The sequence below is a fragment of the Chanodichthys erythropterus genome, chromosome 11 (genome assembly GCF_024489055.1).
Source record: "Chanodichthys erythropterus isolate Z2021 chromosome 11, ASM2448905v1, whole genome shotgun sequence".
Classification (NCBI taxonomy): Eukaryota; Metazoa; Chordata; class Actinopteri; order Cypriniformes; family Xenocyprididae; genus Chanodichthys; species Chanodichthys erythropterus.
Window position 1 is genome coordinate 20,773,380 of NC_090231.1, and position 13,512 is coordinate 20,786,891.

Here is a 13,512-nt window from a genome sequence, read left to right on the forward strand (position 1 = left end):
CATTACACCCCTAGTAATTTTTTAAGAAGTCATAAGATTTGAAACAGAACTTGTTTTAGTTAACACAATATTTTTTTTATGTCTCAGTAAGCACTCTCTTATAATGTCGTCATCATCATCATCATCATCATCATCTCTCTCTCTCTCTCTCTCTCTCTCTCTCTCTCTCTCTCTGTCTTTCTGTCTTTCTGACTTGAAGTATTTTCATGAATTCAAACTTGAGTTTAATTCACTTTAATCATAGCCTTTCAAAATGTGCCAACTCTCAAATAGAGAGAAAAGACAGTTGTTAAATGTGTCTTCTCAAGCCCCCTTTTTAAAGAAATGGAATGTTTTATGAAATGTAACTGTTCATTGGACATCAATCAGTGTGTCTTTTATGGAGGAGAATAAAGAGAGAAAATATGAGTGGATTGCAGTGGGTGAAACGTGAGGCACTTTTGCAATGACTTCTCAAATGCAAATGGGGAACTGTAAAGAGATGTGACATTGTGAACACAAAAAATGAAAGAATATTTCCCACAAGACAGCATGAGCATCAAAATAATGTTGTTTGGTTGATTTCAAAAGATCATTTAGTTATTTATTTTATAAGATTAAATAGAATATGTAGCCTTACTGTGTGTAATCAACATTATGCGCTAACGCATGTGATTAATTTTTTCAGTTTAACATGTTAAAATATTTAAGGTAATTAACGCAGCATCCATTTTTTTCCATCAACTTTGGTTAGCGTTACATTATATGATCATGCACTTATTCACGCAAATGCTTTTAAACCATTCAAATGCCACAAGACAAATGAGAACGCGTCTGTGAATGTCGTGCCTGTGTGACACATACGCGACTTATGTGTAGAGAAAGATGCGCACCATTATCTAGTTCTCTTTCATGTTTGAACAAACAACACAGAATTATGTCAAAATGTTGTTTTGTCGAGTATCCTCATAGAGCAGTCTTAAATGAGTTAAATAATGTCTTAAATTAACTTAAAGAGTTATGCACATCAGGGGCTGTATTCACAAAACATCTTAAGGCTAAAAGTAGCTCCTAACTTGCCGATTTAGGAGAAACTCTTAAAAATAATGGGCGTGTCAGTCCTAATTTTAGGAGTCCTCATTTTTTGCTCTAAGAGTATTTCACAAAGTATTTTAGCGCTAAAACTAGCTCCTAAGTCTGTGAAACGTTAGGAGTATTCAAGAGGACTCCTAAGTCCCTAAGACCAAATCACAAACGGTCCTAATCCACCCAAAGACACTGAACACCATTGAGACAGTAGCAACAGAGCCTTAGGTGCTGAACCTTTTCTTCATAAATGCAATACATTTTGATTTATAGATTTGAATCTATGATGAGACGCCAAAAATAAATCTTTAACAAATAAATCAATATTGTCTGATTACCTGTGGCAATGGTTTTCATGAGTTCAAACTTACAAATGATATACAAATATATATCTGGTGTGCTGTGGAGATCAAGGCCTCCGAGCTTGGAATTTAGCCCAAACCCAAAGTTTTCCCCGTATCCCCAGCCGAGAGTGAGGAGCGGGGTGGCGGAGAGATCTCTCGTGCTGATTAGAAAGACCGCTTGAATGTTTTTCCCAAACTTTGTTTATAAAACATAATTTGCCACTTGAATTCTGCATTATCTTAAGATGCAGACATCCAAGAGGCAGACAATTAACTGTATATACTAGTTTAATTAGTGACACTTAGCCTATTTTTTAAAACCTTTATGGCAACAATATGGCAACATTTTATTTTGACTATGGCAATTAAAAAATCTTTATTTGAATAGGGCAACATTTGTATTTTAAAACCTTTATTTTAATATGGAAACATGACACCTCATTCTACAATATTTCTATGATTAAATCGCTGACTCCTCCCCAATCAGCCAATCACTGTGTGTTTACTCCATACCAACGAGGTCAACCCCACCCTTACTCTTAGCTTAAGACTTCAGTCTATTCCTTAGTAAAAGTTTGTTTCAGCAGCATGGTGAATAGGTGTTAAGAGAAAACTCTTAGCTAAGAACTTTTACTGCTATTTAGGAGAACTCCTAGTGGTAAGATCAAATGTTTTGTGAATACGGCCCCAGGTCTGCATCCTGCTCGGCAGCGGCAGGTCTTAAAGTCACAGCAACCTAATAAACTTGTTAACCAATCTGGTTAAACCAGTAAACCAGACATGTAATGTCTATCATTATGTTGATCAAAGAACAAAGGTAAAAGAGAAAATTGTAGCTTTAATAAGGATTAATCTATATTTAATTTATAATTTATGCAGTGAAGACTGTAAAGTGTTTGATAACTTTATTCAATTTCTGTATATTTCTGTAACGGATGGGAGTGGGACAACAGATTTGGAGATCCACATGCAGGCTTTATTTACAGGAGAGTGTAGTCATACAGACAGTGGGTCAAACACCAGCAAACAGATAGCTATGCAGTGACAAGGAACAAACGGAATGTAAACAAAGACTAGACATGGCAGAACAAGGCAGAAACAATACTCAGCAATGTGTGTGTGAGTGCAGCTTATAAAGAGTCATTGATGGGAAACAGGTGTAAGTGCATGATTAAACAGAACACTGACCCAGGGTACATGTAACAATTTCCTACCTGGCCACAGGTAAATATTATAATGGGTTTATGTGAAGATTATGTTTTTAAAGTCTAATAAATGTTGAAATTGATAGCTGTTTGTTATACTGTCATGTTGAATGTCTATAATTAATGTTTAAAAAAAAAAAAATCTTTTTCAATATCTGCAACAGTGATACTATCAGTGACACTTCATTCATAAAAAGAGATGCCATTAAACAAATATTCAAAATATACTGTCTTTAGGTTGTTTCTACAGTGCATTAATTTGGAGAGTAACTGAAATTATTACAGTATAAAATATAAAAAACTCTGTTTTTAATAGTGATTAATCATAATTAATTAAAAATATACATTTAATTAGTTATGTAATACTTTATTAATTACTTTTGCGATTAATTAGTTTTGCAATGTATATTTATTTGATGGTGAATGGTGATGGTGAATGTTGTTTAACTACTGGTGAACAGAATCTCCATGGTAACAGAGATAATATTTCAGGTGTTATTGTAACTGCTATGAAGTTTGATCGGGAGAGGCAGAGGGAGTATGCAGTAACGGTGACAGCCACGGACCAAGCAGCAGACCCCCTCATAGGCATCTGCCAACTCAACATTCTGATCCTTGATGAAAATGACAACAGCCCCAAATTTGAGAACTTGCGCTACGAATGTGAGCAATAATCAACTTCTTTTCAGTTTAATTAAATATCTATGTTGTTCTATGTTACAACGTTTCCTAGCCAGGAGCCAGGTGCTTTGCAGTGGGATATATATATATATATGTATATGCAGGTGCTGGTCATATAATTAGAATATCATCAAAAAGTTGATTTATTTCACTAATTCCATTCAGAAAGTGAAACTTGTATATTATATTCATTCATTACACACAGACTGATATATTTCAAATGTTTATTTCTTTTAATTTTGATGATTATAACTGACAACTAAGGAAAATCCCAAATTCAGCATCTCAGAATATTAGAATATTGTGAAAAGGTTCAATACTGAAGACACCTGGTGCCACACTTTAATCAGCTAATTAACTCAAAACACCTCCAAAGGCCTTTAAATGGTCTCTCAGTCTAGTTCTGTAGGCTACACAAACATGGGGAAGACTGCTGACTTGACAGTTTTCCAAAAGACGACCATTGAGACCTTGCACAAGGAGGGCAAGACAGAGCTCTGTGTCCAAGCACATTAATAGATAGGTGAAGGGAAGGAAAAGATGTGGTAGAAAAAAGTGTGCAAGCAATAGGGATAAATGCACCCTGGAGAGGATTGTGAAACAAAACCCATTCAAAAATGGAGATTCACAAAGAGTGGACTGCAGCTGGAGTCAGTGCTTCAAGAACCACTACGCACAGACGTATACAAGACATGGGTTTCAGCTGTCGCATTCCAGACCCAACAATGCAGAAGAGCTGAAGGCCACTATCAGAGCAACCTGGGCTCTCATAACACCTGAGCAGTGCCACAGACTGATCAACTCCATGCCACGCCGCATTGCTGCAGTAATTCAGGCAAAAGGAGCCCCAACTAAGTATTGAGTGCTGTACATGCTCATACTTTTCATGTTCATACTTTTCAATTGGCCAAGCTTTCTAAAAATCCTTTCTTTGTACTGGTCTTAAGTAATATTCTAATTTTCTGAGATACTGAATTTGGGATTTTCCTTAGTTGTCAGTTATAATCATCAAAAAGAAAAGAAATAAACATTTGAAATATATTAGTCTGTGTGTAATGAATGAATATAATATACAAGTTTCACTTTTTGAATGTAATTAGTGAAATAAATCAACTTTTTGATGATATTCTAATTATATGCCCAGCACCTGTATAGTCCCTTTAAGACAAGTCATTTCACCTTACGGCCGTCTTTGAAACACCACTCACTTTCAATGGGGAAACATCAAATTCTCCAAAGCTGTTTGCCAAGCTTTCGGTTAAATTTCATATTTGAAATCACCAATGAAATCTAACAACAACTGTCTCATAAATTTTGTTTCTAAGCACTTGAATCATGACAAAAAAACAGTATTTTTCACAATGGATCAAGCTAATGCGCATGTGCAATCCTAAATGCACATCTCTTGTGTCTCATTTCGGAGGCAGCGTCTGACTATTTCTATAGGAACCAGAGCTTCTAACGGCCGCTGCAGTGACATGATGACTTTACCAATCGGTGATTAGCTCTTATTTAGAAGGCGGGACTTAATCCGCCATATTGCACGTTGTACTTTCTCCCATTCAAAACAATACGAGTGATGCATCTTGTGTTATTCTGTAGTCTTTGGCAAAAGTCTTAGGCCACCACCAGCTTTGTTCTTTTAGCATTGTTTTAATGAGCATCCATATTTATTTTTCAGTCTCTTTATTATGATACAAACAGAAAAAAACAGGAAATATGTACATAAAATGTGTAAAAAAAAAAAAAATTCTGAACAGAATTGTTTCTTTAAAGCTGCAGTCCGTAAGTTTTGCCTCTTTGTTGCCATCTCTCTTTGAAACCTGCAAGTGCAGTTATTAGCAGAAATATCATCTTTACATGGGTTGTGCATTGGCACGGCTCCTCAGCGCGGATAAATCTAATGTTTGCTGTCAGTCACCACACTGGTGTGGATACTGTACTACGGAATCAGTACGTCTTGGAAGTATGACAAAAAAAGAATTTTCACCAGAACATGTTATCTGAACAAGTAAGTAACATGTCTGCCATTTTTGACCAGCTGAGAAAAAAAGCAATAAATCACGCTACCAATGGTGATTAAATCTAACGATCGCTTAGCTCAGATCACGTCAAACCATGCAAATTATCATTGTTGTACTTTGTTCTCAAATTGTTAATGTTAACAACATCAGCATTGCGTGACTATGGCCACGTTCACACAGTAGCAGAATACGGTTGTCAGTCCTGTATTTGAGTCCTGACAACCACATTCTATAACTGAACACATACCCGTAAATTTTCAGGACTCACAATCGCATTCTCGGAATATTCGCGCTGTGTGAACGGAACAGGACTGAACAACTAGTTGTCTGTTGCATCATACAGTACGAGAGAGCCACACTGCTTAGGTGTTTTGTGTGTGGTTTCGCTTTTTCGTTTTTGGTAACTTACAGTGACAGAGATATGAGCTATGTGTCATCTGAAGGTGTTTTTTTCTTTTCTTTTTTTTTCTCTTTTTTTATTATTAAGCAAAAAGACAGTTACAATGTGACATAGTAACTTATACATATGGGATAACAATCAAAAAAAGAAGAAAAAACCAGTGACCGGTATATACATATACAAATACAGAAGAAGACAGGAAGAGATAGACAGAGTAGGCTATAGATATATGGTTGTGGTAGTTTTAGCAGGTACAGAGACCAGTTAAAGGATTAGTTCACTTTTAAATAAACGTTTGCTTATAATTTACTCACCCCCATGTCATCCAAGATGTCCATGTCCTTCTTTCTTGAGTCGAAAAGAAATTAAGGTTTTTGATGAAGGATTTTTCTCCATGCAATGGGCTTGAATGGGCACCAAAAGGTTCAAGGTCCTAAAGACCGTTTCAGTGCAGCTTCAAAGGGCTTTAAACTATACCAGGCGATACCAGACGATGAATAAGGGTCTTATCTAGCAAAACGATCAGTCATTTAAAAAAAAAATTGTGACGTCACGTAATACGCAATTACGTTGAAAAGGTCACGCTTGACATAGGTGGAAGTACATATTCTGTGTTTACAACTTGAACGTGCAAATACTAACCCTGCGTCTCGATCAGCTCCCTAGTTCCCTAGGTCGTGAATCAGTATGAAAGTGAATGTGGCTGATTCCCTGATCAGTGCCCTGACTGCTGAACTAGGGAGCTGATTGAGACACGCCGTTTACAAAAACAAGGTAAAACAACTAATGGTTCTTCCATCCTGTGTTGTCAGTACTATCAGACTGTCATACTCTTCTCCATCAGAACAAAAACACCTCTAAAGGGGGTCGCACACCGGACGCGCACATTATATACTTGCAAGCTCAATTTTGACTCGACTCCTGATAGACGAGCTGCACAATGGGAGTGTTTTACATCAACAGGGAAACATTACATATGCTTTAATATTTCACACTGAAGTTAGTTTACATGTAAAAATGGCACAACAAAGCAAAAAGAAAGAAAAGGCTATGTTTATTATAAATTTTTAGACTTTATTCAAGCTGTTAAACTATGAATGTAAAACTAATGTATCTTGCAGCACAGAGTGAAGTCAGTATGTACATTAACGACGATTTGAGAGAAATATAATATACATTTAATGTAAACAATGTACATGGCGCAGCAGGATTTTGAACAACTTCCTGGGCACTGCGGACAGGCACCGAATGTTGCCGCCGGTGTGTACACTCATAGGAAACAATGCATTCGAATTTTAAAGACGTGGCTCCGCGCTGAGCTTCGCGTCCAGTGTGCGACCCCCTTAAAATGCTGTTGCTCAGTAACGGTGGAAATTTTGTCCGGTAATGCAGCGAGATGGAAACAGGGACTCACCGACTGATTCTAATGGCGGGATTGAAATGGTCCAGTCGTGGCAGCATCTAGATGGCTATATTGGCTATGGTTGGCATTTGCCACATGTGCACCACCACGTCTCGTTAGATCTTCGTCTGCCCGATGCTTGAGAGGTGTGTGTCGCCGCAGCAGTCTCTTCCACCTGCCTAATTTCGTCCTCTGTGTAGCAAGGAGCAAGGAGAACATTTGTGCTTATAAAACGTAATTTTTTTTTATTTATTTTTTTTTTTTTTTATGACTGATTGTTTTGCTAGATAAGACCCTTATTCATCGTCTGGTATCGTCTGGTATAGTTTAAAGCCCTTTGAAGCTGCACTGAAACTGTCTTTAGGACCTTGAACCGTCTGGTGCCCATTCAAGCCCATTGCATGGAGAAAAATCCTGAAATGTTTTCATCAAAAACCTTAATTTCTTTTCGACTGAAGAAAGAAGGACATGGACATTTTCGATGACATGGGGGTGAGTAAATTATCAGCAAAAGTTTATTTAAAAGTGAACTAATCCTTTAAGTTAATTTCATGAATTGTATTAGTAATTACGGTTTACGGTTACGCTTTCCTTGTATTGTTTTAAAGGTTTTTGTTTTTTTTTCCGTTTTTTTTTTTTTTTAATACTCCATACAAATGTACTGTATTTTGTATACTGTATAAGTGACTGAGAAATAATTATATATGGTCATTATATCATTGCTAAAACAACATCTAATGGTGGCCTAAGACTTGCACAGTGCTGTATGTATGTATGTATGTATGTATGTATGTATGTACTAATATATATATATATATATATATTTATATATAAACATTTTTGTGTTTGATGTCGACAGACACATATTTATATATATATATATATATATATATATACACACACATATATACACACACACATATATACACACACACACATATATATATATATATATATATATATATATATATATATATATATATATATATATATATATATATATATATATATACATATATATATATATATATATCTGTGTATATATGTGTGTATATATATATATATATATATATATATATATATATATATATATATATATATGTATACAGCTATGGAAAAAATTAAGAGACCACTCCAAGTTCAGAAATCAATGTTAAGTGGTCTCTTAATTTTTTCCATAGCTGTATATATGTGTGTATATATATATATATGTATGTGTATATATATGTGTGTGTGTATATATATATCTGTCGACATCAAACACAAAAATGAGGCATGACTTGACAGTCAATTGCAAAACAACCACTAAAAAATTCTCTCTGTTCAAAACATTTCAGAACAGATTTCTTTCGATACATTGCAACTGAGGAGCTTAAAACTAAAACACGTGCCTTGCATTTTCATGACATCCAGGATTCTTATGTGCAACACAGGCTTTTGTGTCTTAAGTTTTCTTTTTTTTCTTAGGATCAGTTGATATTACAGTGTTATGGCAGTGGCTGTTATGGTGATATTACAGTGTTATGTCTAGGGGTATTATTCTCGCTTGGGGTGCGAGAGGTCCCAGGTTCAAATCCCGGACGAGCCCCCAATTATGTTACAGCCACTGCCATAACACAAGATATTATATAATAATAAGTAGGAGAAATTAGACAGGAGAATAAAGAGCTAATCACAAAAGAGAGTGCAGCTCCATCTCGGGACGGCTGCTCAAGTTCCGCCGCTGAAGTGTGGCAACTTGACTTCCTTTAAGCACAGGATAATAGTCCACAGGTGTAAGGAATCTGCTAAATAGGACAAATGTAAATGACGCTTTTGCTGCCCCTAGAGGGCAGGCAGATACATAAATATACAACATGCAACATACAGTTATCAATGCCTTTTGTCTTTGCACCTGCAGAACAGTGTTTCCAGTACATGTTAAATAATCAGAGTCTTCCATTTAATAGACTTCTTGCGTGAGGACACCATGATCGGTACCAGTTTTCTGCGAGTGGCTGCACATGATGATGATTACAGCACTAATGCGGCCGTCACTTACTTCATGTCCAAGGAGCAGCCAGAGTATCTGCGAGTCAATCCACTCACTGGCTGGATCTATGTAAACCAGCCCATCTCACAGGTCAGTTCTGCTCCAAACAGCCAGCTTGGCCAGGTGAAGTGATTTTGAGTTTACCTGTCTGAGTGTGTGTGGGTGCTCCACGCAGTCAAAGAGTTTTAAAAAGCAAGTTTCAGACATGAGCTTTCTCAGGAATACTTTCTAGCAGAATGGTTCATCATTAAACCCTCAGAGGGCAGGAGTTTGAGGTGTGTGGGAAGAGATCCAAAAATGAACTTGTATCATGAATATTATATAGTTCTTGTGTGAAGTTTTAAGATGCTGCATTGTGAATGATTTAGCAGGTCCACAACAGTTTCTCACATCACTCTGCTCAGATGATTGATTGTGGGGTAACAAGGTCTTTTATGGATTCTGCTTGTTTCTGTAAAGTTGATGTCTGAAATAACCTCACAAAAGACTTGTTTAAGCATTAATAGTGATTATTGATGGGGTGTTTGTGTGTGTGTGTGTGTGAGTAGGTGTTTAGGTTTGAAAGCCACTGATATCGGACCACCTTTGACAAGAGACTTTTGTAACTGTTGCTATGACTACCAAGGTCTTGTGTCGGCTGGTGTATATGGTGAGGTTTTGTTTCTCTGTGTTTGAGCATTTCTATACATTCTTTGTGTGATTGCAGAGAGTGGGTGAAAATTGTTTAGCTGTCATTTCCCATCATCCTACATGCAGATGGCCTGCTATACGAAGCAGAATGCAGTGAATGCACAATAACATTGATTTACACATGCATCTGCAGTGAGATGACAACAAATACAATTATGTGTCTATCTGTTGTTTTGACACACTTGACACAGTTCCATTTAAAGGTTAACCTTGTTGTCATAGTACTGGGATTTCTTACATTTTTTGCCAAGGATATTCTGATTTTCTTTCTGGAGGACTCACTTCTTAAAAAAAAAAAAAGAAGAAGAAGAAAGCTGCATATTTTCACATTAATACTGTGTGAGAAAAAAGTGTGATATCTTGAAGAGAAATATATATAAAAAATAGAAATATAATATTGTGTGTGCATTTTATATGCAGATTTGTGTATTTCATCATATAGTATTTTGTAATACTGTCAATAGAATAAAACAAACTGCAATTAATCTCATGAGTGACTTTGAAACAGCAATATTATCAAATTATACAACATTTTTTAGGGATGTCAGATGTCTTTTTTTTTATTCAAATATTTCACCCTGGGCTCCAATTTGAACACTGTTATCTTAGTATATTTTAAAATTTCTGATTTTAAATCATATTTGACCAGTGGTGTAGTCGGGGCGATACGCACGCATACGCCGTATGCTTACTTTTTTCTCAGGGCTGTTTGCGTATTACGACTTTTTTTTCTTCGAAAGTCCATAAAATATTGTCCTGTTAGCTTCCCCTTTAACTGTGTGTCCAATGCTGTTGTGTAAACTCGCTGTAACGAGGTTAGTAGATATGGGAAGAAGGAGGCGGGAACCGGCGAACATTCAACAAAACTTTAATATAAAATAAACAAACAAAACGAAAGTAATGCCGGCAGACCCTCGCGGACGTCTGCCGGCCACACAAACATAATAAAACATAAAATAAAGTCCAGGCCTGGTCCTCTCTCGTCCTCCACGGTAGTCGCTCCTCCTTTTATGTTCCCGGAGCTCCTCCGTGAGGGACTCAAGGCCGGTACGCCTCCCGGGTGAAGCTCATTAACACTCGCGCCACCGGCCTCGCGCCGTTCCCTCACGGCTCTCGCCCGCCCTGGTCGCCACATACCCCCATCGCCCCTCGCAGGCCGGGGGGTACTCCCGAGACTGCGCTCTACTCCCCCCCGGGGCCTGTCTCGGCGGCCGCAGCACCTGGGGGTAAGGACAGACGAGACGAGAGAAAGGAGACGGAAGCAAGGGGAGCGACAGGACGAGAGAGGGGAGAGAGGAAAAAGAAAAAAAAAAATTCTTGGTCCGGTTCCCCGACACACTGCCGCTTGGTCCTCAGCCTGCCGAGAGGCTCTTCTTCGCGGTGCCATGCGGTGGCACTGGACGCTCGGTGGACGGCCCGATCCTCGACCGCCTCCTGGCGGCCGGCGATGGCTCCTCCGACTGAGGGCAGCCGGCAGCGAGTCCCCCGTTCCCTGCTCCTCCCCTTTATGGCGGACGGCAGCAGGCTCCGGCCCACGGCGAACGGCGGCGACTCCTCCGCTCCCTCTTGGACGGCAGCCACCCCACCTCGTCCCAGGGGCACGGCCTCGAGCTCTCCGTCCCACCTTTCACTAGGCTCCAGTACCACCGCCTCGGGCAGCCTCTCGCGGTCTTCACTCCCGCGCTGCCCGAACTCCACAGCACCGCGATCCCCCTCCGCAGTGAGGGCTCTCCGACAGCATGTCCCTCCTTCCTCCCGGGTTTCGGCACCAATGTAACGAGGTTAGTAGATGTGGGAAGAAGGAGGCGGGAACCGGCGAACATTCAACAAAACTTTAATATAAAGTAAACAAACAAAACGAAAGTAATGCCGGCAGACCCTCACGGACGTCTGCCGGCCACACAAACATAATAAAACATAAAATAAAGTCCAGGCCTGGTCCTCTTTCGTCCTCCACGGTAGTCGCTCCTCCTTTTATGCTCCCGGAGCTCCTCCGTGAGGGACTCAAGGCCGGTGCGCCTCCCGGGTGAAGCTCATTAACACTCGCGCCACCGGCCTCGCGCCGTTCCCTCACGGCTCTCGCCCGCCCTGGTCGCCACACTCGCGATTCTTTGATGTAATTGGTGCATGAGCACTTCTGTCATACCTTTTCCCGCTCATAGTCGCTGCAGTGAGAGATCTCCGATCAAAGCCGCTAGGTGTTTTGAGCCGTGCATTGAGCGCATTTCTCTCACTGCTATGGACACGGCGTGAGAAATATTGTGGTGAGTAAATAAGACTATTAATTAATTATATAGCCTACGTCATGCGTTCGGAGCTTTTATAAGCGCTAAATTCCCTTATGAACTGAAAAGACCATCAGCGCATCTGAAGCCTTGTTTATAATGCATTAGTGGTGCGGGAATCATAAACATACTAGGCTACTCTCTGAATTATATAACGCTCCAAAAGTTTGATACGATTTCCATTCCAACACTGATGATAAAATATGCGATCCATTTGAATACTTTTGAGAGTTAAAGGTCCCGTTTTTCGTGGTTTTTTGAAGCTTTGATTGTGTTTATAGTGTGAAATATAACATGTGTTCATGTTTCGCGTGTAAAAAAAACACAGTATTTTTCAATTTTTCATAATTTACTTATCTGTATACCGCTGTTTCCACTGTCATAAAAACGGGCTGATGACTTCCTTGTTCTATGAAGTCCCTCCTTCAGAAATACGTAAGGAGTTCTGATTGTGCCAGCGGTTCCTGTGTTGTGATTCGACAGCAGCTTAGCACTCCTTGCCCGGAAAGGTCATGCCTCTAACCATAACGTGTGCTGCACATAGTTTTACATGTGGATTATTGTGGTGTTGTGCCAAATGAACACAAAAGACAATAATTCCAGAGAGACTGAACTCTTTAATCTCCACAAGCAGTGACAGAAAATGTACAACGTTAGCACTCACTCAGAAGAGTACCTCATACGGAAAAAACCATATACATAAACATAGTCCCCTCTTGTGGCCATTATGTGCACTGCAGTCCAACATTAACTATTGCAGTAAGGATACCACAATTATAATTTTTGGGAACCGAGTTAAACATAAATTGTAACCATTGATCTCTAAGTACAGCGTCCCTGGGAAGGCCAAACAAAGGTGATTGGACTGCGGGATGAAAATAAGACTGTTTCGACGACATGGCGATAAACACACTCTACAAACGCAACTCTTGCTCATCTCCGTGGGAGCGCAACAAGACCACGCCCCCTTTTTTGTGTATTCCTGTGGGCGGAGGTTAGTCAAAAAACTGTTTTAGTGACGTCATTAAAGAAGGAAGTAGAGGGATGTAGTCCAAACTGGCCGTTCGATGTAGGCGACTTCTGTTAAATAAAATATCTCGCTTGGCATTGAACTTTGAGCTTTAAAATTTTACAGATTTTATTTATACTCTAACAACAACATTACACACTAACTAAAGTTTGAAACATGGGATCACGAAGAACGGGACCTTTAAACACTTTAAAACGCTATAGAGAAAGTCAAACGTGACCTAGACTGATGAACAGAATGAACAAAAGACTGAAAAGAGGACAAACATCATCTTGCGCCAACATTTATTAGGGAGCTTTTTAAACTATTCATGACCCACCCTTACTAGAATTTATATCGTTTTAATATAGCTTA

The 13,512-nt window shown here is 39.0% G+C and overlaps 1 protein-coding gene across 1 annotated transcript in view; it reads left to right on the forward strand.

Annotated features, from left to right (window-relative positions):
• Nucleotides 1-13,512, forward strand: part of si:ch211-186j3.6 (neural-cadherin) — a 330,066-nt gene that overhangs the window by 185,597 nt on the left and 130,957 nt on the right. Inside the window, exons 10-11 of the mRNA XM_067400604.1 lie at nucleotides 3,107-3,277; nucleotides 9,071-9,243. Of these exons, the coding sequence (XP_067256705.1) occupies nucleotides 3,107-3,277; nucleotides 9,071-9,243 (344 nt within the window). The remainder of the gene's footprint in view (nucleotides 1-3,106; nucleotides 3,278-9,070; nucleotides 9,244-13,512) is intronic.